The sequence below is a fragment of the Etheostoma spectabile genome, chromosome 11 (genome assembly GCF_008692095.1).
Source record: "Etheostoma spectabile isolate EspeVRDwgs_2016 chromosome 11, UIUC_Espe_1.0, whole genome shotgun sequence".
Lineage (NCBI taxonomy): Eukaryota > Metazoa > Chordata > Actinopteri > Perciformes > Percidae > Etheostoma > Etheostoma spectabile.
This window is the reverse complement of record NC_045743.1, coordinates 7076581-7104548: the sequence shown is the minus strand read 5'-3', so window position 1 is coordinate 7104548 and position 27968 is coordinate 7076581. Positions and strand designations below refer to the sequence as shown.

At 41.6% G+C, this 27968-nt stretch overlaps 1 protein-coding gene across 4 annotated transcripts; it reads left to right on the top strand.

The window, feature by feature from the left end:
• Positions 1 to 9222: 9222 nt before the first annotated feature.
• Positions 9223 to 26105, top strand: glra2 (glycine receptor, alpha 2). Of its 4 annotated transcripts, XM_032529583.1 has the most exons (10): positions 9223 to 9844; positions 10581 to 10702; positions 12968 to 12995; positions 13099 to 13126; positions 14706 to 14929; positions 16213 to 16295; positions 16384 to 16521; positions 16607 to 16821; positions 23668 to 23817; positions 24375 to 24656. In XM_032529583.1, exons 1-10 carry the CDS (start codon positions 9732 to 9734, stop codon positions 24654 to 24656), a joined length of 1383 nt encoding a protein of 460 aa, XP_032385474.1. In that variant the 5' UTR covers positions 9223 to 9731. The 4 variants fall into 4 exon arrangements, with proteins under 4 accessions (XP_032385474.1, XP_032385473.1, XP_032385475.1 ...); XM_032529582.1 differs by lacking the exon at positions 13099 to 13126 and having other exon boundaries at positions 12928 to 12995; XM_032529584.1 differs by lacking the exon at positions 13099 to 13126 and having other exon boundaries at positions 9226 to 9844.
• Positions 26106 to 27968: the final 1863 nt, after the last annotated feature.

Sequence of the window (27968 nt, the reverse complement as noted above, 5' to 3'; positions counted from 1 at the left end):
ATTAAGAAAGTAGTGCTCCTGAGTTTACCTGAGGGAAATTATCAACTCATTGGTTGACAGCCGACTTATGTTATTTGAATGATATCACCTCCAAGCAGCTGCTCTCCTGTTGACTCTCCTGAGTCTGAAATGAAAGCATGTGGCTTATGTGTGCTTGTGCGTGCTTCACTCTCTTTCCTTTTTGAACTCTTAAGATTTACATGTCTCTTTTTTTAATATAAATCCACGGCACAAGGAGTCAATTATCCTACTGGATTGTGAAAAGCTTGCTGCATTTAATCATTTGACATGTTTATATTGAACAAGATATATTACATATGATATATATATTTAACAGATATTTTTGCTATGTTTTATTAAAAAATTAGCTATTTTTTGTCAATTATTTTACTGATATTCTTTGGAAATTAGTGATATTTTTGTTATATTTGACACTACTTTCTAGATAGTTAGTTAATTTTTGTCTGACGTTTTGAAAGTCTTTTTTGTAGGATATGTATCACTGACATGATCACTTTGTTACAAAAGACGTTTTAAAATAACTTCATAAAATATACAAAATTAAGTTATTTTAAAAGAACATCACAACAATCCAGTTCATAACCGTAAGCTAAATAAATAATTAAAAGCAGATTCAATTCTATATGACAAATAAGCATCAATTATCACTGAAAATGCAGTGAAGAAAGTCAAATAGTTTTGACAGGATTTAGATAGAGGGTAGGTAGAGGGTTGATTATTGTAGTTGATAGAAGCCCATCTGCTGCTGAACTGAGGTGTAATTACTTTTGCATCTTCTATTATGGATTATTCTCTGTTTTACCTTTGTGATAACTGAAACTGTGACAATTTACCTTCATCATCATTTAAAAGAATGACAAGATGCGCTCTCACTGTATGTACATAAATTCATCAAATGTTGAATAGCTCTGTTGCATAGGGATACTAGTTGTTTTGTAAACATTTGTTATCTTAGCAAATATTTCCATTCCCAAAATGCATTTATGTCAAATTGAATAGCAGCGTCATTCAAGTTTTGGATTGAAGTTATGCATCATAGTGTCCATTTGCACGCTGATTGCTCCTCACCAGCCTTGCACATAATTTCCCTCCTGAGTCTTTCCCCAAACAGAATATCAATACTAACTAGAGATAAAGGCGTCTTCTCATATTTTATTTATTTAGAGGTTTGGTGACCTCCAAGTGGTGATGTTTCAAGGAGGTTTTGTACTTACAAACAGGACATTATTTTCTCAGAGAAGCAATTCACTAGTAGACTGAGCTCCTTGCATTGTTTCGAGTGACTTGTTCGCCAAATGGATTTTACCTACATGCTGTTGTCACAGTTCTTGATCTTCAATTGGAAGGAGCAAATTAAGTGAATGGTGTAGTGGTGACGGAACATTAACTTCAATGTGACATACCTATTACAGTAGAAAGTGCTTATTTTTCTAAATGATCACACTCACTTTATTTGTCAACATGTGCCTTAACGTGATCTTTCTGCAATTTTCTATACTATGCTGTTTGTGTTAATGTTACTGTGACTGTTCCTCCTTTATATCAAGGGAAGTTGGGCTTTTATTTTGTGAACATTATGGTAGCAACACAACTTCAACTTTTTCTGTTTTTTAGAAATGGCAATTCAGGATAGGGAATTTCAAAACAGTAAATTATCTCATTTTGCTTCTCATGCTCCCCATTTTTTTGCAGCATAACATGGCTTTTCAGGTAGCAATGAATGTAGGTTTATTTTCTATTCACACACCCACTGTCAAAGGAAGAGAAACAGGCAGTGCTCTACTCACTGACTGAGTCCAGTTGTCACCATTTTCTCTGGAGTCCCTGTTTCATTAGAAAAAGATGCATTCATCAGGCTGCCAGCAGGGAATGAGTTCATCTCTGAGCCTCACCCACATTGATCCACAGTCAGTGAAGCAACAGAATTGAGAAATGTAAACTTCTGAGGGTTTTTATCAAAGCAGACAAAACAAGTTACGTGTTATCTAAAAATTGGGGTGACAGACATCACCAGTTGGCACGCTATTTCACCATCTAGTTCACCTGTACTCCACCAATCAACTGTTGATAAAGCTGTATGTTCTCTGAGCTTTGTGGGGTCAAGTCTTTTTTATGTCAGCCCTCTCGTACTTTCTGTGCAGCCCTCCTTGGACCATAAAAGCCACAGAGGGGAGATGTGCTGCTTTCAGGCAAAGCATCTCTCCCGACACAGTCGGTAACACTGTGATCAAGTTCTGTCTGTCCTCCCAACGGCTGGAACCCTGGAAAACCTTTTCAGTGTACAACATTAAAGATTCCCCATCCCCAGAAAATAAGAATACTCTACTTGATATAACAATATAACCCAAAAATGTGTTTCTGTAATTAAGTAAGAAATTGATGTAAACCAGTTCTTTTCGCCCTCATTGAAAAATTACCAAACTATGAATTTGTAAGTATTGTTTGCGCATGCAGTATTGTGCACAGCAAATGTCAATAACCCAAGTGAAGTAACAACGGGCACAACACATTTTTGAGTGCTTACATAACAAAATATGATACGCTCTGTTCTGTAGAGTATCTTCAAACAAAGTGAGCAACACATCATTTATGCTAGAATTTGATCTCAATACTTTTCAACTCACTTTCTTGAATTATTATTTAAAAAAACATATCCAACCTTTCTGGGCAACTGTTTCTTGTCTTCTTCTTCTTCTCCTCCTTCTTCTTCACCTATTGACTGATGCTAAATTAAACTGTGCCTGATTGTTTCTCTCGGGCTTGATGAGAACAGCTGCACCAGATCAATATATCCATTTATAAAGTAAAATCTAATTGGGAATTGTTGCCCATTTGCGATCACACTCAGACACACAAGCAGACCGGCAACACCAGATTAGAGTAATGTGTTATCTGCTTCATGACGAGAAATCAAACAGATTCATCTGCTTATGTGGATCCCCACATCCCGAATATATTGGTAGTGTTTAATTGTGTTCGCCCGCTGAAACCCTCTCAGCTTTTGAGGTTTCATTCGTCATCAGAGAAATACAGCTGCTCCAATCCGCTTATCACTGTGTGTCTCGGTGATGTTTCCATGGAAACTGTGTTTACTGCCCCACAGTGTTCTAAAATTGGTTCCAAAGTGATAACGGTGCCTGAAAACAGGGCAAAGATGAGACGGACAATGACAACATTTGACATTGTAACAAGTGAAATTTGAATGTAGACACTTGAGCCATTGCTCTTTATACACTGTTCAATGTCAAAATTCAATGTTTAAAGCTGATAATTTAAAGCTTTGAGGAAAATGATAAATTAAAAATATCTCTCTTTCTCCCTCTTCTCTCCGTACATGGTTCTTATTCTTCCAGCCACTCTTCCTAATTCTTGCTTGCTGCTCTGGAGAGGTGCTGAATATGTTGAGCTGATGAGCACACTTTAGATAGAAGACAAATTAGAAATTGAAGTTGACCTTGTGGCCATCTATGCTCCGTATGAAATCCAAATAGTGGAATTAAAAAGGTTAACTAATGTCAGTATTTCTCTTTCTTTTTCTAATAATAAAGGCTTTTGTTACCCAAACCTGAACACCTTGAGATATTTCCTTTTATGCCACGAGAAGATCTTTTTGTGAGTCTGATTACGTGTCAGTCTTTATAGCTGTGACAGCGCCTTCTTCATTTCAGAGTCCTGAATATTCTCCATCAGTGCTTTCACTTGAAGGTGAAGGATATGATTTAAAATGTCAAGCTACTTTGCTTTTTGAAAAGATGAAAGAGATCGCACATAAACAAATGATGTAGTCATAATCTGTTGTATTGTATTGGATATTGTTACTATACTTTTTGTTTTTTCTTACACTGTGAATGCTGTAAGATGTCTTTTGAAGAAGACAATTATCAGCTGTCTTAGATGTAAGAGACAGTTACCGCACTGTTCCCTCATGCTAGGAGGGAATAACTTTGCATTCATCAAGTTTAAAGCAGGATTTTTCTCCACCCTGGGGAAAAGTTGGGTTTTGGTCAAAGCTTATTAAATATCCCGTTCAATCATCTCAATGTGATCAATGTGAAGAAACCATTTTCCATGTAAATCTGACTGTTTGCCTCTTACACAGTATATGACCTTGATTTCTTTGGTTTTCTTTTGCATGCTATTTGATAAGGACAATAATTAGTATACTCTGTCTTTTACTTTTCTTTTTTCAATGAATGGAGTGAAACACATTTAATTTGTTGCAAAGCAAAACTGCTGGTAAATTAACGAACATTGTGTCTTGTCATTCTGCACTGTGCCTCCAAGTTCATGGGATTGTGAATGAATGAAAGAAATAGCTGTGGTAGTTCTTATGAAATTATTTATAAGTTCAGACCACTTAATGGTCAAAAAGTGAATTCAGTAGACCTTTGACTTAATGAAAGTGGAGCTGTTCCAAAGACATATATAAGACCTGGAAGCTGTCAGGTGTCTTCTCTGGATGATCTGACAGCTCCACACTGTGTCTACCACCCAACTAGAACCAAAGAAATGTAATTCTGAAATGAGTTCTGCACCATTTCACTGTTAAATGTATGACACTCTGGCAAAGTGAGTGCATCAAAATGTGTTCTCTCTTGATAATTCCAAACTTGTAGCTTTTAGTTAAATAGTAGCAACATCCAAAATCACATAATCTGTTGTTGTTCATAATGTTTTTGAGCTTTTTACATGAATCACATTAGTACCACTTTTAAATGAGTCACCCTTTTAAAGTTACTCATATTTTGCAGATGAGTTGTAAACCACTAATAATAAAATGCTTTGATTTGATCAAAATTGTTTTTTGGACTTTAGTTGATTTTCACTAACCAACAATAAAGCTAGTCACCAAAACGTTTAAATGGTGGCATATTACAAAGGAGTAGCAAACCTTTTTTTTTATGGAAATAGGTCAGTTGTTTCATAAAACATGTTTATAGTTTTATAACGCATTATACACTTTAACAGTCTTGGCACTGGTTATATGCTTCATACAGTTACTCACATTTTTTTCATGAAGATGCACAATCACAAAGGAGGAATTAAAGATGTACTGAAGTGTTATGCAGATGAGTGTCTTGTGCACTCTGTAAAATCAGTCAATAGTGGTATATTTGAATATGGTACATAAGTCAGTGTGGCTTTTTTTTTTTCAAAATAAAATAACCTAACCTGCCTTGTCCTATTGAAATTTTGAATATGCAATGGAACGTATCAAGGATTTCATTGTGGTTTTATTACATTTATGAAAGCATTAGAACGCCTATCCCTGTAAATAATCCACACTAGTCATGCCATAAACTAGTCAGATGTGATTAAAATCAATTTCAATTTTTAAATGAAGGTATATACAGTTGTGGCACAGCTGTGAATGTTGTAAACCTTTAATATTTTCTGACAGTTCAAAACAAGACAAGCATGAAGAGTAGGAGAAGACACATGCCAAGTTTCCATTCAAGAAGATCCTGATGCTTGATAATAGAGAACAATGTGTATGTGGACTGCAAGCAAACCTTTGCTTTTTTACTTCAGCAGAACAAACAACAGCTTGGAGTACAAGAATAAAATGTTTGCCTAACATATAGTTGGTATTTCATTTTAATGCAATACTGGGACAGAAAACAACCTAGACAGTGGAGTACAGCATGCCGCTTACCTAGAACTAGATTCATTTTGAGTGTGACAGTCAGTCATCTCTAACGTGTTCTTCCATTTGACAGGCTGCATGCTAATCACTTTTATGAAGCCATGTTTGTGCAAGCATACCATGTCATACATACAACTGTATATCTGCACACACTTCTCTACATGACAACATTTATTACGTTCCCTGTTTCTTCTGACAGACATGGTAAGATGTTGCCACCGGCTACGTTTGACTGTATTTCTTGTCACATGAATTGACATATTAAGGTGGAATTCCAAAACATTAATATTCCACACAAAACTCTGCATATATGAGATTAGTTCCCCCATAAATATCTAAAAAGCCAAGGAACAAGCGCTACCACCCTGCTGGTGTCCCCCATGGGCTATTGCTCCCATAACATACATCTAAGCTCCACTGAAAAGAAGAAATTGATGTAAACCAGTTCAGCAACTGAAAATGCATTTGATCTTCAATCTATTCTTGCGTCACTTTGACAGCTGCACAACTCCAGTGACAACAACGCTCCATGAGACAACCCTGCAAGCTAGAAATAGATAAATTCTGAGCCAGTGTCAACATGGAGCAGAAATTAGCCAGAGAAAAGTGAGTGTCTGTGTGCTGTTTATGGTTTAGGTGACTGCACAGAAACTGGAGTGCAGGAGACATCCTTACATGAAGGTCTGAGAGAAGGAATGATGGATTTCCCCTGCCACTTGAACACTAATTGTTTAACAAACTGAAGGCAGTCTTAAGGGTTCAATATGATCTATACACCCTGTAAAAGCGACATGGCTTTTTACTTCAGCTGTTTGGCTGTGCAGAAGAGTGACTGTCAAGGGTGTGTGGGGTCTAGACTGAGGATCAGCGGGTTTTCCGTGCTCAGTGATGGAGAAAGGCTCTGTGGCTGTCAGGTTGCTCCCACTGATGAAGGGAAGCTGTTATTGACAGTCTAGTCTTATGGAAGACCGGGACTGCTCTCTTCACTTGGCCTGAGTGATAGCATGGCCAAAGGAGAAGCATCTTTACGGGGCATTTAGGTTGGTTCACTCTGTAGAGTAGTTTAAACATTTTGCCATGTGTCTGTGTTGCAGCTAGGACGTGTGTGTAATTTAAACACGATTATCATTCTAATTTGTGCCTCAAAATAGCCTTTATTTTGCTACGACAGAGATTATGACAAGTGTGTTGGTTGTTGTGGCACTAGAGGATTCGCAAATCCTTCCTTCTCTTTAAGAATCCACTCATTAAATCCTTTGCATTCTTCCTTGTTACATTGTCTCATCAAAATAGCTTCCACCACAAGTTACTCCTCTGTATCCCTGCTAGGCCAAGGATCAGCTCCATGAGTTGAATTATAGAGCAAAAAAGTCATTAAGTGGGATAAAGACACAAGAAATCGATGGAGCAATAGATACACTGTAGCTCTCAATTGTCTCCAGTCCAGTGCACATGAGCATCGGGGTGGTGAAGCGTGCTTATTGTTTCCAGGTGGGCTCTCCAGCCAGTCCACAACTCTTCAGTCATTGAGGGGGATCAATGGTAACTACATGGAGCGTCCAGCTGCTTGCTGCTTCAACCTTATATATCTCAAACAAACTATTTTTTGTGTACAAACATAGCTGGAAATATTACAGTTTTGCTAAGCTGATATGTGCATCACTTTGGGCTGTAATATCATAACAGAGAGATTACAAAAGACTTAATTTAAAAGCTTTAAATTATGCTGCAAATCCTTTTGGACAACACAATAAACCATTTGATGTAAAACCCTTAATACCCTGCAGAAAAACAGGCAGTAGCAACCAATCTTCATTGTGTGTGGCCAGGTTTAAAATAGCGTCTTGAGCCTGTCATTTTAATGTATATAAGGAAACTGCTGAATGAAGGAAACAGACAGACAGCTCTAGTCTAAAGAATTGTTCTGTTTTATTCTCTCCCTTCACACACACAGAGATGAGAGGGGCACCGTACATCTCTCTATCCCCTTAATGACACTATTTGACTTGTTCTCCTTTAATTATGTGACCCACGTGGCCCCAGAGTCTTTCCTTATGGAAAGTAATGGCCAACTGAAGCTCTGGTTGGTTGTCATTACACAGTCAAGCCAACTGCAGCTGTCTCAGAGATGGCAAATAAAGGTCTTGAGAAGTAAGAAGAAAGAGAGAATTTTGGCCCTTAACCAGAAATGTATTAATTAAAGCGATGTCACAACATATTTTATTTTATAAATGTTATTTTTTGCTTCGGAACAGGCACAATGACATTTAAGTCAATCAACATTAATGATGTGCTGCTCATCGTGACACTTGCATGAACACTTTTTTGTTTCCTTTTGTTAATACAATGCCAAATTATGGATATGCAATACGTACGTGCCTATTCGTAAATAATTCATGCAAAGCATTCAGTATTTATGGAGTCAAACATGCTGCAGAACAGGCCATGCACAAGACCTCTGATGACACATTGATGTTAAATCCCCAGACCAAAGTAAACCACACATTTACCAACCATGAGATACAATGTGACACTTGTAATTTGGACTTTAGCATGAAAAGGGGAGGAAAACACCATGACTCCCACTCAGGCTGACACAGGCCAAGATGATCTAAAAAACTGGTCAGTAACCAAGTGTCAGACTAAAGTGTATTATGGCCCCAAGCATGTTACGGCATTGATGCATGTGATGTACTGAGAGTCATCTCGCAATACAATGCCTGTGGTTGGCTTGATGTGAATGAAATACCTTTTTTTTTCTCTCACTAAGTTTAGCTGTTTCTTCCACAGCACACGCCTGTGTGTTCATGTGGAATGAGTCATTCATGCCTGTGGTCCATGAAGCCTTACAGCCCACTCACATCTTCACACTGACAGGTTTCCCATGCAGCCACTGTAATAATACCAATAGCTTATATACATATTGAATAATAATTACTACTCTGCGGTGGTGGCCTACTAAACCTCGGTTCTCCACCCTTGGGCTCCAGCCAGCCTATAGTATGTTCCCTGCAACTACGTCTGTGTCTCTGTCTGTCAGTCAGCTCTCTTCCGTCTCGCTCTGGGAGGCCAACCTTTCAGCACTTCCAATGATGTGCCTCGGAAATCTGTTTCCAGGGCAACCGGGGTACAAAATACACCCTCTTGCTTGTGCGTCCTTTGTTTACACTTTTCACATATCTGAGAGGATTGCTCTAACCAGACAAGGATGAGAACAAAAAAGGCACATTGCGTAAAAGAAACCAACCAAGGATGATGTCAGAGACACCCAAACAATCTTAAGTTATACACCCACAGTTATTTTCTCCTGATTTGCGTCCCTGAATGATTATGAGTGTAAGTTACAAGTGTTTCGAGTCCCATTTTTACTAGATGATGTAGATTTAGACTCCCCATATTATCCATGTAATTTCTTGTACTTAATTACCCCACTGTGAAACATGAAACAGTCCTAAAGCCAGTTGATCCTGCTGCGCAGCTGCCTGCGCTCCAGTGAGACAAAAGCTGTAACATTTCAATCAATCAGTCAATTTGTTTTTGTTATTTGAAACTGACACCCGTAAGAGACATGGAATGCCATTTTCACGTGTTTTTGATGATTACCTCCTTCGTTTACTGGATTAAAAAACAACTCACGTCCACCACTTTTAAAGCTTGCGCTTGCGCGTGAGGGAGCCGAGAGCTGTCCAAGTGCTGAAATGAGAAAAGGCGTTCCAAGCCCATTCCTCAACAGAGGACGGTCCTCTACCTGCGAAAGATTTCACTTCACAAGTAACAACACGCGCGAGTGGGGTTGTCTTCACGCCAAATGCATCAGGCCGACGCGTTTTCGGAGTTTCATCCTCTCGGCGTCTGACCACAGGACTGATGTTTCTTTACACCTCCGCTTCGAGAAATCTGGTTTTGGAAGTCAGAGTTTCGTAAAACTAAACTATGATCTGTGGCTGCGTTGAGGAATGTCTTCTGTATTTTTTTGTGACTCAAGAACACGCACACGCCCACGACTTGGTCAGAAGGAAAGCGGTAACCCTATTTGGATTATGTGCTTGACCAATGTTAACATATGGAAGATATAAAAAAAAGTGAGCACATGGGAAAACCACCAGGAATGAATCGCTCCTTTGTCAAGGTTTTGGCAGCTTTATTTACATATTTCACGGAGACGAACAACTTCAGGTAGGCCAATTAATTTACCAAACGTATATGATTTTATAGATTGAAGACAAATTATTTCTTCTTTTTAAAGTTCGGAAAATAAAACCATTCATTAAAGTAATTTTAGGCGTAATTGAAGAAACACTACGCAAGCGACTTTCTGCACAGAAGAAGTGGGTATAATTGCTTGAGTGCTGCTTTGATTAAGATTAAGATTGTATTTTCAACTGTTTTAATTGTTTTTGCGTCCGCCATATGATCCTGAAAATATACGTAAAATACATAATATCCCCATAACATGTTTTGACCTGTATTATAATGACTTGATAGTGAAATGTACGCACTTAACTACATTATTCTTTATTGTCTTGTGTCACCATGACAACATGTCTACAACGTTTAATATGAAATTACAGAACGCAGTGATATCTGTGCAATAATCTAGCATGATTTGACAGAAATATAGCTCTTCCTCGTGAAAAGGAAAAATATCCACGACGTCGAAATCACACAAGATTCGTAAGATATGTGCATGCTCTTAAACGCAATTTCTAGTTTCCCTGTGCTTGCCTATCACTCCAAGGGACCTGCTGGGCGACAGATAAGATATAACTCCTGCTTTTCAGCCACCACTTTAGTCTGATAGTCATTTTTCTCACTGTTTGTCTGTGTGTGTGTGTGTGTGTGTGTGTGTGTGTGTGTGTGTGTGTGTGTGTGTGTGTGTGTGTGTGTGTGTGTGTGTGTGTGTGTGTTCCAGAGTTGTAGATGCCAAGGAGCATGATTCCAGATCATCCTCAAACATGTCTCCATCAGACTTTCTGGACTCACTCATGGGTCGCACGTCTGGGTATGATGCACGAATAAGACCAAATTTTAAAGGTTTGTTTATCAATATAATTGTCTTTTGGAAATTTTCACACACCTTACTTTATACTACCACAAACCACACACACACCACATTTTCTTAATATGTGATGTACATGTACAGTATTTCTGGATGCAGAATACAGTATCCACCCCCCCTAAACACACCGTACTTTGGCATCATAACTTATCTGGAGATCTATTGACTGTTATCTGATGCTAAGCTACTGTGCTGCCAGTCCTTCCATTACAACAATCATTCACTTCACTTTACAGCAACATGCTTGTCCTGGCCTGAATTAAATCATCAACTAACCCTTCATTGTAAAATTGCATGCTTATGTTCATTTGGTAAAAGCATGTCAGATTGAACCATTACTCCAGTAGGTAATAATTTGGAAACAAAATAACAAAGGCTTGGAAATATCACAGTCACAGATGCAGACAGGGATGCCACCATGACAGGACAACTGGTGGCTGGTGCCCCTGTTGAAAGGCTGCAGGCTATTGACTTCCTCTATTGTTGATCCTGTGATAGTGGGGACAGACACAGCATTCGTAACTGGAACGAAGCTGAGTGAGGAGAAGCCGGCTCGCTAGGGCTCAGGCCCACTCCAGGCTGGGTCAGGTGGACTGGGATTTGACAGCAGTGAAGACAGTGTAGCACGGGGGATTGATCAGCAGGATGCAGAAACATGTGGCCCAGATCTTTCCTCTCCATCTGGTAGAAAAGGGAAAATGATGACAGGATTGCTAAAATGGACTTAAGATGGGAGGACAGCCTGGTTAACAACGGCTGGCTTTTTCAGGGGAGGGATGTAGTGAAAGCAGCTGTTCACAGCTAATGAAGAGAGGTTGAGCACACATTGATTAAAAGGCATTAAGCATGATTTTAATGTGGTTATATTTGTATTCTCTTTGTATTTTAGAGCAGAGAAAGCTCCCTGTTGTACACAAACCAGCATCTAGAAAATAAACACTTTAGCATGAACCCACTGCGATGTAACCAGATGATTTTGGTTGCGTACCTGCTAGTCACACTTTGAAGACAGTGTGGAATTTTATTTTTGAAGGCTGACCTAGATTTCTTTGCTGAGTTTGTTGTGAGGAAGTACTGCTTTATTTTTCTGCTTCTGCTGTTATATGTAGCTACCTGGTGACAAACTGAGGCAAATATTAATACCAAATGTCATGCAATATTGATGAGCAAAGCACAGGGGAAGGGCACTACAAAGGGCTTACAACTTCACTTATCCGATGTGGAAAAAAGATTTGCTGTGACTTTAAATGGTATAACCTTCCAAGCCTCGCAAAGAGATTTCAGTTAATGCCACTAACTACTCATTATAGCATGCTGGGTACTTTTTACTCACAGTGTTAGACAGACAATGCTCTGATTTGACACTGGAACTCACACATTTATTTAGTGCTGCAACCACTGAGTATTTTAAACATTAAATAACCTGTATAGAACTCGCTTGATTCAATGTTTATTGTCGTTATTTAGAAATATTCAAATTGGCTGTTATTTTCTGACCAGCAATCTAAAACCCAAATGTGTTTTGTGTTATATAGAACATTGAGAAAACATTCACATTTGAAAAGCTGGTACCGGCGATTGCTTTGGTATTGTTGTCTTCAAAGTTACTTAAAACGATAAATTGACTATCAAAATTATTACAGATTAATTTCCGAGGTGTTGATCGATTTATCAATTAATCAGCTCTAAATGACTGCTTGTGTGTGTGCATGCAGTTGTCTGTGTTTCTTCTCTGCAGACATTACAGGAGACAATAATAAATTGACACTGTGTTAGCCACAAAAGATCACCACACAAGAGATCACTACATAATTATAAAGATTATATGAGCTGACAGTATGATGTTGTGATTGATAATTCTATTCTTTTTAAGTTTAACTGCATTTTAACAACATTCAGTGGAATTAAAAAAATATACATATACATGTATAGGTCTTGTGATCTTTTGCGTCTGGTTTAACAAAGCATGCAACATGTCACCATCCATTCCTGCAGCTCCTATTACATGAAATAAGGAAGAAAAAAAAGTGCTTGTTGGTATTAATGTATGTTGACACACTGTGCACAATGAAAACAGCAGCTTGTGAACCATTAGACCCAAATTTTCTGATTAAACATCTTCACCGCTACAAACTCAGTCATCCCTGATAATATGGTTTAAGGCTTTTTCCTGTCATGTTATTGTCATTCCATTTCACAGGTGCCCCCGTAAACGTTACATGCAATATTTTTATCAACAGTTTCGGCTCTGTCACAGAGACAACTATGGTGAGTTCCTCTGGCTGACTTTTGCACAATGTGTCAATGTGTTATCTATCCCTCAACCTGCAGGTTCACCAGTTAATGTTACCTGCAACATATTTATCAACAGCTTTGGTTCTATAGCAGAAACTACAATGGTGAGTTGAGCGTTGTGCTCAGAAATGTTCTAAAGCCCTGACCCTTGCTCAGGAGTTAAGACTGAATCATCCTGTTGTATTTTTACCTATTTTTTTCTTGAACATTTTTCATTGCTATGTCTACATGTTCACTTTTTGTCATCAAATGTATTGTTCATTCATTGGGGAACATTATGAATGACAAATCTGTTCTGTGGCTACACAAATAGGTGTTGGTTTCTTCTCCCATGTTGTCCCTTATACAGTACACGTGTTAGTCCAGGTTTAATAATTAATACAATAAATCCCAACCAGTAAGGCACTTAAAATGGAGCCAATAAATGTGGGTGGGTTGGTGGGTTTGGGCAGTAGATCAAACAAGCCGATCTACAATATGTAATGTGTGAAGGCATCCAGCTGCCCAAGGGGTAAAAAAAAATATAAAACCTGCACGGCTGCATTGAAACTCATCACGATCAAAGGATTCATAATGAGTGATAATAACTACTTAGATCGTGAATGAAGGATGTTAATTTGTGCAGGAGCTGGGACTCACAAGATTGCCAGGAAATTACACAGATTTAGACACGCAAATATTTGGATCCGGTCCAATATGCTGATGAAACGTCAAACAACATAAGGACCTTTCATCAACCTGACATATCAATTACTTTGAGCAACTGAGCTTTATGACACTCAGTTTCCTTCTAACTACATGGTCAGAGTTTTCCTCATCAGCCACTACATCTACATCTAATACATCTTCTATAATGGCGCTCAAATAAATATGGTTAATAAGAAATGTTGTTATAAGCCCAATGTTTTGCAAGCTGGTCATGTGAACACGTTTATGGAATTTAAGATAAGAACCTAGATGGTAGTGTTGCTGAAAGATATAGATTTTTGCTCAATGTGCATTGGAATTCTTTTTTCGTTCCTCATCCATTTTATTATTTGTCATGTGTTGTTATTAATATTACAGTACTGTTTTTGGAAATGTTGTGTATTATAAGAACTGCTGTGATTGAGCAAATGTGACAAAGTAAAGTAAAAGTAATGAGCACGAAACTATACTTAAAGTTTCAAAAGTTAAAACTCATTACGCAAGGGCCCCTTCCCAAGAATTGTTTTATATTTTATATTGTTGTTTTACTATTTACTATTTTATTCATTAACGTGTAAAAAGCATTTTAATTTATAAGTTTCTCAAAGTCAATATCATTTCACTGCTTCATATGTTGAATGTAAAATCTTAATCTACAAAGTACATTAGTTGTCAAATAAATGTAGGCGAGTAAAAACAACACATGCCTCTAAAATGTTATGAAGTATAAGAATATTAAGTAGCATAAAATAGAAAGAGTAAAAGTAAAAATCTGAATTGTACTTGAGTAATTTGAGTATCTGCTTGCTTGTCATTTAACGAATGAGAATAAGAATAAGAATAATCATGAAGATGATGAAAGTTACCAATCTAGTCTTCCTATTTACCTCATCGAAAGGACGATATATCATTTTAGAAGCAGATATCGATGACTGCTTTCTCACAACCGCAATCACTGGACTACAAAATATGCAAAGCCGCTTGTCCTATCTGCAGGATTACAGAGTGAACATCTTCCTGCGGCAGAAGTGGAATGACCCTCGGCTGGCATATAGTAAATACCCAGATTCCTCCCTCGACCTGGACCCGTCCATGTTGGACTCCATATGGAAGCCTGACCTCTTCTTTGCCAACGAGAAAGGGGCCAACTTCCATGATGTCACCACAGACAACAAGCTGCTGCGAATCTTCAAGGATGGGACAGTCCTGTACAGTATCAGGTGAAATGTTGGACATGTTTTCATAAATAACAACAGAACTTTAAAGGACTCAAGAATTAAAAATTGGGCTATACACTGAACCATTGACTATTGTTGGTTGAGGGACAGGAATATTATAAGCAATTATTTTGATGATTGGTTGAGAAAAAAGAAGTATGCAAAAACAGGAAAAATTGACTGGTTTTAGCTTTTGAAATAAATCCTGGTTTTCTTTGTCTATGATAGGAAAACTGAAATTCTTTGGGCTGTCAGTCATAAAAAAATTAGATTTCACAATGGGAATTTTTCACTGCTGGCAGTCCAACACCATCTAGATTAACTGAGAAAATAATCAGCAGACTGGCCAATTTTGAAAATAATTGTTTGTTGCAGCCCTAGTTTACACCATATCGCAGTGTAGGAATTTGTGCTCAGAGAAAAATGGTACTGCAGAGGACCAAAAGCTCTGATGCATAGATTACCCCCGGATATGTTCACTTATTGCTTTTCTTACATTTCCTATCAAACATCAAAGACTGTCAATCTAAAGCATACAGTTTTAAATGGATTGTATGTCATTATGATCACTCCTTTGAAATGGTACAAATCACTGAAGTACAGTACATCCCCATTTGCGATGTAGATTTTTAACCAAAAAGAACAGTGATTGCAGGATAGCAAGCTAATCTCAGGGGCATTGTTGAGAACTATGAATGGGAATCCTTTGCGTTGGACTCTCTGCATGCAGAATTTTGTACTCTGAAACATGCGGTCAGGATGGATGACACTTTAAAGGTCCTACCAGCCAAAATGTGAGCAAAACTCAGTACAAGATATGAAAATATGTTTCATTTAATTTCAATACAATCTCAATCACATGTAGCATTGAATTTTCTCCGCAATGATGCAATATAAAGCAGATCTATTTTGAGTCTATTTAGAGAGGCTCAGGTGTGGAAACAGAGTGGGTCACCGGGATAGATGAAAGGTGGTTAGCCACTCTCTCCATTCATGACAGAGTGAGCAGGCCACCGACCACAGTGCATCACAGAGACAATAAGTGCAGTAATGAAAGTGTGATAGGAACCTGCTCAAGGGAATACACGATATGTTAGAGGCAATTGGACAGGAGAAAGAGGCACACAATACAGAGTAACCAAAGAAAGGTACCAACTGTAGCAAGCAAATTATTTTCAATTCATGTGCCGACTATACTACAAGATGTATTTCTTTCAAAATCAAATATATTCATTGGTGTATTACATGTACTACATCTGACTGTGTGACTTTGTCTCACATCATAGGTTGACTCTCATTCTATCCTGCCCAATGGATCTGAAAAACTTTCCGATGGATGTCCAAACTTGTACCATGCAATTGGAAAGTTGTAAGCATTAATTTCTCTCGCTTTTATCGTTGCACTTTCTACACTTGCATGTCAATGTTTTGATTCATCCATTCTTTTCTGTCTCTAGTCGGCTACACCATGAATGACTTGATCTTTGAGTGGCTGGAGAACAGTGCAGTGCAGGTGTCAGATGGGCTCACACTGCCTCAATTCATCATGAGAGAAGAGAAGGAGCTGGGCTACTGTACAAAACACTACAACACTGGTCAGAGGACACGAATTATGCTGCTTATATTTTACCAAGCTAACATTTCTTCCAGTCTGGTAGCTGAATTGCGTTTGTGTTTCAGGTAAATTCACCTGTATAGAAGTGAAATTTCATCTGGAGCGACAGATGGGGTACTACCTGATCCAGATGTACATTCCTTCCCTCCTCATTGTCATTCTCTCGTGGGTGTCTTTTTGGATCAATATGGATGCCGCTCCTGCCAGAGTGGCGCTGGGCATCACCACTGTGCTTACCATGACCACCCAAAGCTCCGGTTCCAGAGCTTCTCTTCCAAAGGTGAACCTCATTTAGATTTCTCAGTGACAGAAGTTTTGAATTTTCCAGTATAATATGTTGTGCTAATATTACATCTTTAATGTAAGTTTGCTTTCTCAGATGTTCAGACAATGAATTACACAAGCCATGCTTACTTCATGACTGTGTTGCTGTTGTCACAATCCCAATTCTGAGATTTAAAAAAAAATGTGTTCGGGGTTTTTTTTGCTGAGATAGGCAACAAAAACTTTTAAAAAAATTCATTTGAAAAAAAAACCCCCTTTGGGCATTTTGGGTTTTGAATTTTTTTTTTTTAAATTTACAAATTAAAAGTATTTTTGATCTTGATACAAAAGGGTTTTTGAAAGTAAATTTTGAATATAGCCCCTTTTGGGCATTTTGTTTTTTGATGCCCAGATAAAATAATTTCTTGCAAAAAAAATGTATCTAAAGAAAATTACCCTTTTTGGCTTTTTTAAGATGTGTCATTTGGGACAAAAAAGAAAAAAAAAATCTTTTTTAAATAATCCCCCTAAGCCAATGTAAAACCCGGGGTTTAAATTAAAAAGGGTAATGGAGCTACGGTTTTATGGGACGGGAAAGGGGGACCCAAATGCAGAGACGGGGAGGCTGAGATGGGCTGGTCATAGGGGGTTTTTTTCACAAGAGTTAAACAAAAATCAGAAAAGGGCAAATTTCCAAAAACCATAAACCCCCCAACACAGGGCAAGGAGGGGTCCAAAACCGGGGGGGAAACCCCACGGGGGACTGCGGGGAATTAAAAGGGGCCCCCCGGGAAAAATTCCCAGGGAACGGGCAGGATAAGGCGGCTTCCGGGCCTGACGGGACAAAAAACCCGCCACGGCGGTTTAAAAACAGACGGGGAAAAAAAGGGGTGACACCCAAAATGATACTTAAAAGGGGTAGGGGTAAAGGGGAAAAATTCACGGGGCGCGGCTTTCCCGAGAAGGATCTGCAAAGGACAAAGAAAACACGGGGTTTTAAATAAAAGGGGGTAACGGGTAATTGGGGAACAGGGTTAACCGGTTTAAATTTACTTTAGGGCGGGGTTGGCCCAATCGGGACGGCCAAAGTTGGCCCTAAAAAGAAAAGAAAAAAAGACAGGAACCCTGACTCCCAAAACAGGAAGCAAAACAATACAGGAAAACAAAAGGGAACAGGATCCATAACCCCCAAATGAGGGAGAAAACCGCCCCAAAAAAAACAAGGGGGCCAAAAAGGGGGAAAAAAACCCCCCAACAAAACCCCAAACCACAACAGTAACCCCCCCCCAAAAGCAGTTTCCCAGATGTAAAAAAAATAAATAAAAATAAAAAAAAATCCCCAAAAAGGGACAAAAAAAAAAACCCCCAAAAAAGGGGGGAAACACTGGAAAACGGGGGGCCCAAAGGGGAGGGGGGAAACCAAAGGACAAAAGGGGACACGGGGGCAGGGGGGAAAACCCTTTGACATTTTGGGGGAAAAGGGACCCCCAGGGGACAGGGGACAAAGGAGCCCGAGCAAGGGGGGAAACAAACCGGGGGAGCGAAAAAAGGGCCCAAGGGGAGGAATGGGGAGGGGGGGCCCAAAAGGACAACCAAAAAAAAGGGCCAAATAGGGGGGCAAAGGAATTCAGAAAGGGCTGGGATGGGGGCAGCAAGGGCCCAAAAAAAAAACCCCCAAAAAAGGGACAAAGGGTGGGACAAAAGGAAAGCGAGCGGGGGGCGGAAAGAGAGAAAGGACGAGAGCATGACAGAACGGGGACACGGGAGACCCCCCTAAAAAGAGAAAAACAGGGGAAAAGGGGGGGAGCCAAAAAAACAGAACAAAGCGGGGAGAGCCCCCAAAGGGACAAGACCGGGACAGACAACAAAAAAAAAAGGGGGGAAAACAAAAAAAAGGGGAAAAAGGGGACACCAGGAGGGAGAGAAAACCCAAACAGGGGAAACAGAGAAAAACAATAAACAAAAGAGAGAGAAGATAGGAGAACCGAGCAACAGAGCGAATTTACAGACAGACAACAGCCCACGGGGAAAACCCAACAGGGGCAGAGCCTGGAGCCAGGGGTGGGCCCAAAAAACCCGGCAAAGGGATTGGAGGAAGGGACAGAAAAAATAGACCCAAAAAAAGAACCGGGGTAGGTAGGAGAAAGACCCAGAGAGAGAGGAGAGAGAAAACACAAAAAAAAAACGGGGGAAGAAAAAGGGTTTAGACCAGAGAGCAAACAGACAGACATAGAAAGGGAAGGAGCCCGAAAGACCAAGCCCGGAGCGAACTAGACCGACACAGGGACCAAGGGGCACAGGGAGAGACTGTACAACAGAAAGACAGGTGAGATACATACACAGGCAAGGGGGAAAAAGACAGAGAGCAAGAACAGACAGACACAGTACAGAGGCAAGAAACCCACAGATACAGAAAGCAAGGGGAACAGGGCAATTTAGACAAGTAATCGGGAAAGGGCGAGGATGAAGACAAGAGAGGAATAGAAGGAGAAGAAAAGAGAAAAGGAGGGAGAGCAAGCCGGGGCAGGTACAGCGCAGCCTAGATAGAAAGGCAAAAAAACACTAAACGGGGAGAGGGCACCCACAAACAGGCCGAAAAAGGGACTGAAACCCAGAGAGCAGGACAGACACAAGGAAAGAGAAAAGCGCAAGGGAGATAGGGCAGGTGTGAAAAAACGTAAAGAGACCCCAGGAAGGGAGTGGGCCGAGCACGGGACACACCAGAGAGGCGGAAGAGTAGGGTGGGGAGACAAAAGGGAGAAGACGAGACGCAAAAAGCCAGACAGCAAAAGAGAGCAAGACAGCCAGGCAAAGAGACCGGAAGGGACCGAAAGAAACCGAAGCAGGGAGAGACAAAATAAATTAAACAAAAAAAGAAACAAATAAGTAAAAAAAAAAAAAAAAAAAAACAATGAATTTAGGAAAACCAGAAGGAGGAGGAACGAAAAAGGACCAGCCCAAGGAAGGGCCCAACTAAGGCCCAAAACGGGGGAAAAAAGGGACCCCAAGGAAGGGGAAGAGAACAACATAACAAAAAGAGGGGGGAGAGAATACAGAGAATGTGGGGACCACCAACCAGGGATCGACGGGGGACTAAAGAGAAGAGATTAAGGAGGGGGGAGGGGGCATAAACTCCCAAACAGGGGGGGGCCCCCTAGGAACCCAAGAACGGGTATACTACAAAACCCACAAGGGGGCCCGGGAAACCCCGCGGGGGAAACTCACGGAAAGCCCGCGGGGACCCCAACGGAAAGCCCCGGGGGAGCTCAAGGAAGACCCACGGGAAAAAAGGGACGGCTTTTAGCCCGGGAAGGAGGGGACGGGGACAGCGGTGGGACAAAACCCCGGATGGGTTTGGGGAGGGAAATTTTTTTTGGGCTGAGGGACCCAGGGACAGGGGGAAGACGGGGCTTTGAACAGTGAAGGGACAGAGCCCGGGGACGGGGCATGACGGGAAACCCAGAAAAAAAACCAAAGGGACTGAGACAAGCAGGGGGACAGAGTAGGCAGGGGGGAACAAGCACGGGGAAAACTAAGAACGGGACGAAAGGGGACAGGAAACCAACCCCTTGGGGGGAAAAAAGACAGGACAGGGCCCGACAAAAAGACCAGGGAAACTGGGAATAAGAGAAGCAAAGACACGGGGGGCCGGGGGTTCCTGGGGGCCCGGGGATTGAGGCCACCCCCGGGAGGAACCAGGGGACTGATTCCCAGGGGACCCCCAAACCCGGGACGGGGGAAACCCCGGGGACCATCCCTTTAGAAAGGACAGGGCCCAAACCCCGGGGCCCGGGCGGTGGGGGGGCCCCAAACCCTCCGCCCAAGGGGCCAAAAACCCCGGGGGCCCCGGCGGGCCGGGGGGGGGCCCAAAACCGAGTGCCGCCGGGGGTCAGAAAGGCTGGACCTTGCCCAAGTGGGGAGGTCTGGTACGGGTCGGGGTTCAGGTGAGCTAGGGGCCCGGTCTTTTGGGGGGGGAGCCTTCGGGGGGCCCTTAGCCCTGGGGGGCCTTTCGGCGGGTTTGGAAAAGGGGGGGTTTTGGCGGCGGGTTTGGGGTCGCGGGGGACGGTCTGCCGGGGGGGTTTAACGGGGAACGGGGGGCCGGTTGGGCCCGGGGTTTGGGGTTTTAAACGGGGAACGGTCGGCCCGGTTTGGGTGGGGGGAGGGGGCACGGTCGGTGGGGTCGGGGGCGGGGGGGCCGGTGGGCCGGGGCTGGGTCTTTTTCCCCAGGGAGGAAAAGGTCAGGGGGCCACCCCCGGGACGTTGTTTTGGGGGCCCCGGGCCCTGAGATCCGCCTCACGGCGGGGGACCGGGGGTGGGGGCCCGGGCCTCGGCGGGGGGGCGGCAGCCCTCTGCTGGGGTTTCCCGGGGCCCGGCGGCGGCGGCATTGTTTTGCGGGGGGCCCGGGGCGGCGGGGGCGGGCATTTTTGGGCTGGGGTCCGCGGCGGCGGCGGCGGCAGTCGTCTGCGGGGGCCCTCCGCGGCGGGGGGGAAGGGGCGTCCCTGGGGGGGTTTCCGGGGCGGGGCCATCGTTGCGGGGGCCCCGGGGCCCCGGGGCAGCCCGCTGGGGGCCCGGGGCGGGGGGCAGTCTTGTTGGGGGCTCCGCGCGGCGGCGGCGGCAGTCTTTGCTGGGGCCCCCCGCGGGCGGCGGCGGCAGCCGTCTCCCCTGGGGTTCCCGGGGGCCGGGGGCGGCATTCGTTCGCTGGGCTCCGCGGCGGCGGCGGCGGCGTCTTCTGGGGGCTCCGGGGCCCGGGGGCCGGCAGTGTCTGCTGGGGCCCCGGGGCCCGGCGGCAGCTTCTGCTGGGCGCTCCCTCGGGGAAGGGGGAACGTCTCAAATTTGGGGGGGCCGGGGGGGGGCAGACAGGGGCTGGGAGGTGTTTTTAAAGGCGCCCGGGGGAATGTGGGTGCCCCCCTCGGGGGATCCGGGGGGGGCCCAAACTTTTTGGTCCACCCCTCCCACCGAACATCATCAGACCAGGTCTCTTTTGGAAAACCCATGCCCGGCATGGGCGGAATGGGGGGCCCTAAATTTCCGCCAAGGGCCCAAAAGGGTGGAGGAGTGGCTGGAAACGTACTCCGCGGGGTTCCTTTCTATGGCCCAGACCCTTCTGTTATGGGGACGGGAGGGAGGCCCCAAAATGCAGGGGCGAAGGTTTAAGATAGGTGGGGCTAGAGGGTTTATTCACAAAAAGTTAAACAGAAAAAAGCAAAGGGCAAAGTCCAAAAAAAAAAAATCCCCCCAGCCCGGGGGGAAGCAGGGGCCAAAAAACCGGAGGAAATCACGGGGGACGGGGGGAATTAAGGGGGGGACCCACGGAGAATAGTCAGGGAACAGGCAGGATAAGGCAGGCTTCCAGCGCTGACGGGACGGAAAACCGCCAGCTGGCAGGATAAACAGACAGGGAAAAAAGGGGTGACAGCAAACTGATAACTTACAAGGGTACGGTGAAGAGGACAATCTCACAGGGCGACGGCATGACAGGCAGAAGGATCTGACAAAGGACAAAGAAAACACAGGGGTTAAATACAAGAGGTAACGAGGTAATGGGGAACAGGTGAGACGTCAGGTGAAGCACATTAGGGCGGGGCTGGACAATCAGACAGGCAAACGTGAAGCTAGACAAGACAAGACAAGACAAGACAGGAAGCTGACTACCAAAACAGGAAGCAGAACAGATACAGGGAAACATAAGACAGGATCCATAACACCAAATGAGGGAGAAAACCGAGGCAAAAACACAAGGAAGGCCAAACGGGGAAAATAACCCCCAACAAAACCCCAAACCACAACAACAGGGAACTAAAGAGCCAACTGTAATTTAAAAGTAACTGTAATATTGCAACAATATTTTGCAGTTGTTTCAGACCAAGAACAGATTCATAACCCAGGAAAATAGGAAGACAAGTTGATAACCTACAAAAGAAGTCAATGCAGGAACTAGTGATGACTGAAATAAAAGAAAAGATGATTCACTGCTGACTGTTTGAAGAACTTAGAATGTGAAACAATTGTGTCTCTTTCATGAGTTATGTGAAAGCCACTGTATAACTTTAGTGGACAAGAAACACCTCATTTAAGAGATGATAAAACCATAACTGGGAAGCTCTTTTGACCTGGTTGGTGCAAATCACAGCATCCACATTTTCGTTCCAGCAGTGAAGATGTTTCCACCTAAAGTAAGCATTGCCAACAGCAGTGGTAGCCTCTTTAGCTTTCTTTTCAATCAAGGTAAATTACCATGCACACTTTGTGAAGGACACTACAGGCACTGAGAGTCAGATCTCGATGATCAATCACTCTCCACGCATCAGTCTTCACCTGAGCACCGGCGGCCTCAGCAGAGTCAGGGATTCTCACATAAAAGACGTGCATGCTGATTCATATTTAAAAATAAACTTTTGAAAGCCTTGATTCAAGAAAGCAATAACTTAATATGCCTTAACTGCCCTCAAAAAGCTGAGTTGTTTTCTCCACATGCTAATCAGCTGTCATGGAGTTAGGTGGTCACAGAGATGATCAGTAAAGGCTTTTAACTTCATCCTTTACTTTTTTCAAAAAGAAACAGATCAAAAACTGTGCCAGAAACTAATACTACAGTTCTCTTGCAATCGGTAATGAAGCCTGCAATTATTTCCCACTGTGTATGGCTATGCTATCACTGGCTTTACTGGCAGCTCTGATACACTTGTTAGCAAACATTACCTATAATTATAGTCAATTACAAGTCCCAGTTAAATAGCATAAAAAAGGATAGAAAATGCAACTGCAGGTCACCAGGTATATCCAGAAGATCCATGAAATAAAATAAATGCAGAAAGGTTAAAAGGTGGAGAATCTAACAAAGGATATCTGTTTTCTCTCCCAGGTTTCTTACGTGAAAGCCATTGATATCTGGATGGCTGTGTGTCTGCTCTTTGTATTTGCTGCGTTGCTCGAATATGCTGGGGTTAATTTTGTCTCCAGGCAACAGAAAGAGTTCCTACGCCTGAGGCGAAGACAAAAGAGGACTCACAAGGTAGGCTTTCAAAGTCTATACAAGGTTGCTGTTTGGTTGTCAAACTTTTTAGCCACATGTGGCGATGGCAATGTCCATGTGTTGGCTGCAGAACTTCAGTCCAGACTAAAACATATTGGCAACTATTGAATGGATTACTGTTCAATTTTGTACAGGCATTCATGTACCCCGGGGATGAATCCCAATGATTTTAGTTATACTCAAAATGTTCTACTAGCGCCACCCACAGGTCAAATTTTTCACTGCAGTGACACATCTCAACATCTACCAAGTCCATTAACACAAAATTTTGTGGCAGGCTTGTCTGTGGGATTCATAATAATGCCTTGTTGGGATGTTGAAGTAGTATAAATAGTCAATTATGATTCATTCTAAGTGATTTATCATTAAAGTACATTAGGTTATCTTGTTTTATTATTTAAAAGTGTTATCTCATGATCAGTGTTCATGTAAGTTCACAGTGTTAACAGCAAACACTGAGCTGTGGCAACTGACAAACAAACCTGTAATTTGACCAATTAAGTCAATTCTTTCCACATGTGATTGTTTTTTTTCAGGATGATGATGTGCGTGAAAGCCGCTTTAATTTTTCTGGCTACAATATGAGTCAGTGTCTGCCAACAAAGGATGGCTCAGCTGTTAAGAACGCCGCTGCAGCTCCGAACCCTCAACCATCAGTCCCTAAGGACATAGACACCATGAGGAAGAAGTTTGTGGACAGAGCCAAGCGGATAGACACTATCTCCAGGGCCGCCTTTCCTATGGCGTTCCTTATCTTCAACGTCTTCTACTGGGTCACCTACAAGATCATCAGGTATGAGGACGTCCTCCTAAAGTAAAGAACTTAACCCTTGACAAAAAACACTTATTTTTACATTTCTCAGATTGAGAAATGCCTGCAAAGCACAGTGAGATGATGAGATGGGAAACATTAAGAGGTGCCATGGTGGTGATGAGGATGGTGGTGGTGTTCTATCAGGGATAATGTATAATGTTCATGCACCATATGGTAATGCCCATGTTTTGATAATGTGAGATTTTTTTGTCATTGTACTGCTGCATAATGTTTCCTGACAATTCTGGAAAAATGGTTTACTAACATGCTGGAGAAGATGGACCAAACTGTTTTTGTTAATTAATTCTTCCTTGGCATCTGTGTATAGAACAAAGAAACATTCCATGGATTTGTAACTGTAAGGTAGCTTAGTCAGACCCTCAATGAATTTTTGTGATCGCAAAAAGGGTTTTTCTTAAGGATGTTTAGGAGTGTTTTATATTGTACTATTGTCAAGGCACTTCCTCTCTGTTCATACAAAATAAAGCAGACAGTAATTTCTAAAATATAAAGACAGAAAGCAAATACATCTATCAGAGATTTGGCAGCAGCACACATTTTACGCATGAGCGTGAACAAAGCAGATGGAAATCTGGATCTGGATACTGCATTTTTATGAAATACCTGAGGCCTTAGATAACACCGATTTGAAAAGATATGAAGTGCTGTGCTTCTATTTTTTTTCTCAATCATCTCCTCTTGTTCACTGGTCTATCAGAGCCGAATGCAGCGTTTGATCTTTTCTACATGTGGCCAGACACCCAAAGGTACTTCTTGTTGTTTCCTTTCTCTCTTAGTGTATTATAAATCACACTCATGGCCAACGGACATCTCTTAAAATAAATGTAAGTTTATTCAGATGTTATAAAGATCACAAATGTTCCTTTTCATTCGTAAATAATTTACAAATAAACTGTCATATATTTCACAGGCTAGGGTTATAAAAGTACAATGGCCAAGTGTATAAGTAAGCCTACAAACTGGGAACACACTGCATTACTCAATGTTGTCATATGCCAAAATCCATGAATTCATTTATATTCCAGGTAAATACGCCAGGTATTGTAGGTATGGTTTTAAAGTTTGAGACTGTTTTCTGTAGAGTTAGTCTAATAAAATAGTCATACTGTGGGTAATGCCAACTGTGTGTGTGTGTGTGTGTTGTATATATATATACACACTGTATATATAAAGCTTTCTGTACACTTCTTCAAACTCCGCTGTGGCCTGTTACCCTTCACTTGGTGTGTTTGTTGCTGAATGGTGATGTATGTTTGTAGATGGATTCAACAGTGAAGGACAGAAGGACAGTAACATTCATGGTACAGTGCAGCTAATGGTCCTTGCACTCTTGATATAGTCGTGAAGAACTCCTTTCTTGAATGCTATTCCTGAAAAAAGGGTAATTACTGGCCTGTTTATCAATAAAATTCACTGCCCCTCATTAACTTTATTTCTATTTCTCCTGTCAAATAATAGTCCTGTCAAATCTCCTGTAAAATCATAAAAAGACTTTGATTATTTTTATGCATTTGTTCACACAATTACACTCTACATTGAAATGAATAGATGGAAGCCTTTCCAGGAAAAAATAACTAAATGAGGCACATACACATAAAAAGGCGTTTTACGCCCAGGTTGCAGATCAGATCAAAGAGAACGACAAACACAGTCTCCTCACCGAGCCCATGAGTCAGGGTGATGACACAGGCCATGGATCACTGGGTGGCCTGGGGTGACACAGATATGATCTGACAGTGAGTTTCCATTAATGCATGATAATGGACTTCACACTGTTGTGTTGAGGTTCCCTTTAGTTGGAGCTTATGTACCAGTTGAATGGAAAATACTGAGGTGGCATTTATAGACAAGAGAGGACAATTGTATTAGGTATAACATATGAACTGTATGTATAATAATATATAGTATAAAATGCTTCTTAAACTGTTTCCACCTGTTGTTACCGCACGTGAGCTCAGACAAAAACCATGAATAATTCAAATATATCATTCCCAAAAAGACAGAAGTGGCCACATCAGCTCTTGATATCCTGTGATTTCATAATAATGGCATTCATTATCATGCTGTGGGTAATGCCAGGACCCATCAATTTTATTTTTATTTTGAAGATGAATAATACATGGCCTATAGTATAGATTTATTGAGAAGGCTGCATGAATAACCTACTAATGTAAGGCAAAACACACAGGGATTATAAACTAATCAATATTACTGTTAAAGAGTAGGCATACCATCTATTTCACCGAAGCAGCTTTACATCACCAGCCATTCTTATTGCCGTTGGAATATACAAAGCCCTTATGCAATCAAGTTCAGTATGACGGCTTATAAAAGGAAAATAATTAGCAGTTTAGAATTGTGTTTAAGAGGGGAAACAACTTTCCATCATTAAGGTTTAGGGGGGCTGCTTTATGATGTCTGAGAGAGGCACAAAACAAGGGTTGCCATAGAAACAGCAGAGCGATTGAGAAGGCCAGTGTAAGAGAAAAGCGGGAAATTAATAGAGATGAGAACACTGGAGCATGACTTTTCCAAAAGTGTGTCTCCTATGCCTAAGCATGAACACTAAATTAAACACATTTCCACTATATTAAAGAAAAAATGAAACCAACAGCAAATTCTCCCATTTTATGTTGGGTTTATTCAGGGATTATGCTTCCATGACACTCTTCAAACAACAATACAGGCACTGTGCTGGACTAAAAGTGGTACATGTGGCACTTCAGCAACAGAAATCTTGCTGGTTGGTGTGAGATCATCTGCAGGCTGTTAGTATTGCTCTCTACATACGGCTTTCTTATAGCTCAAGGTAGCCTTGGATATAATCATGGTGAGCCAAGTGCCTCTGGAGACCATTTTAAAATGGAAAAACATTTGGAAAAACACATTTTCATGACAACGGAGCAACTCTATTTGCCATGGAATGTCATAGAATATGATTGAAAGCAAGTAAGTAATCCTTGTGTTAAGAATTTCTTGCCAAATTGAGTTCAACAACCTGCATATTTAAAGATAATATGATATAAATTAGTAGCCTTACATATAACATGATTGATCTTGTGTGTACTAGTATTATGACTAAGGGTTTAATAAAATGTGATGCTATGGGCCTGTTATAAGATATCCCCAATTATATATTTGATGACATGTCCTAAAATAATTAACCTTCTAAACAATTTAAATATGAAACGCATTAAAAGGTTGGGAGCTCAAGTATTTTTTGTTTTGTTTTATCCAGAATGGTAACTCACATTGTGAGCTCTCTGCAAACAGTACACCACGGTACTGTCAGTAA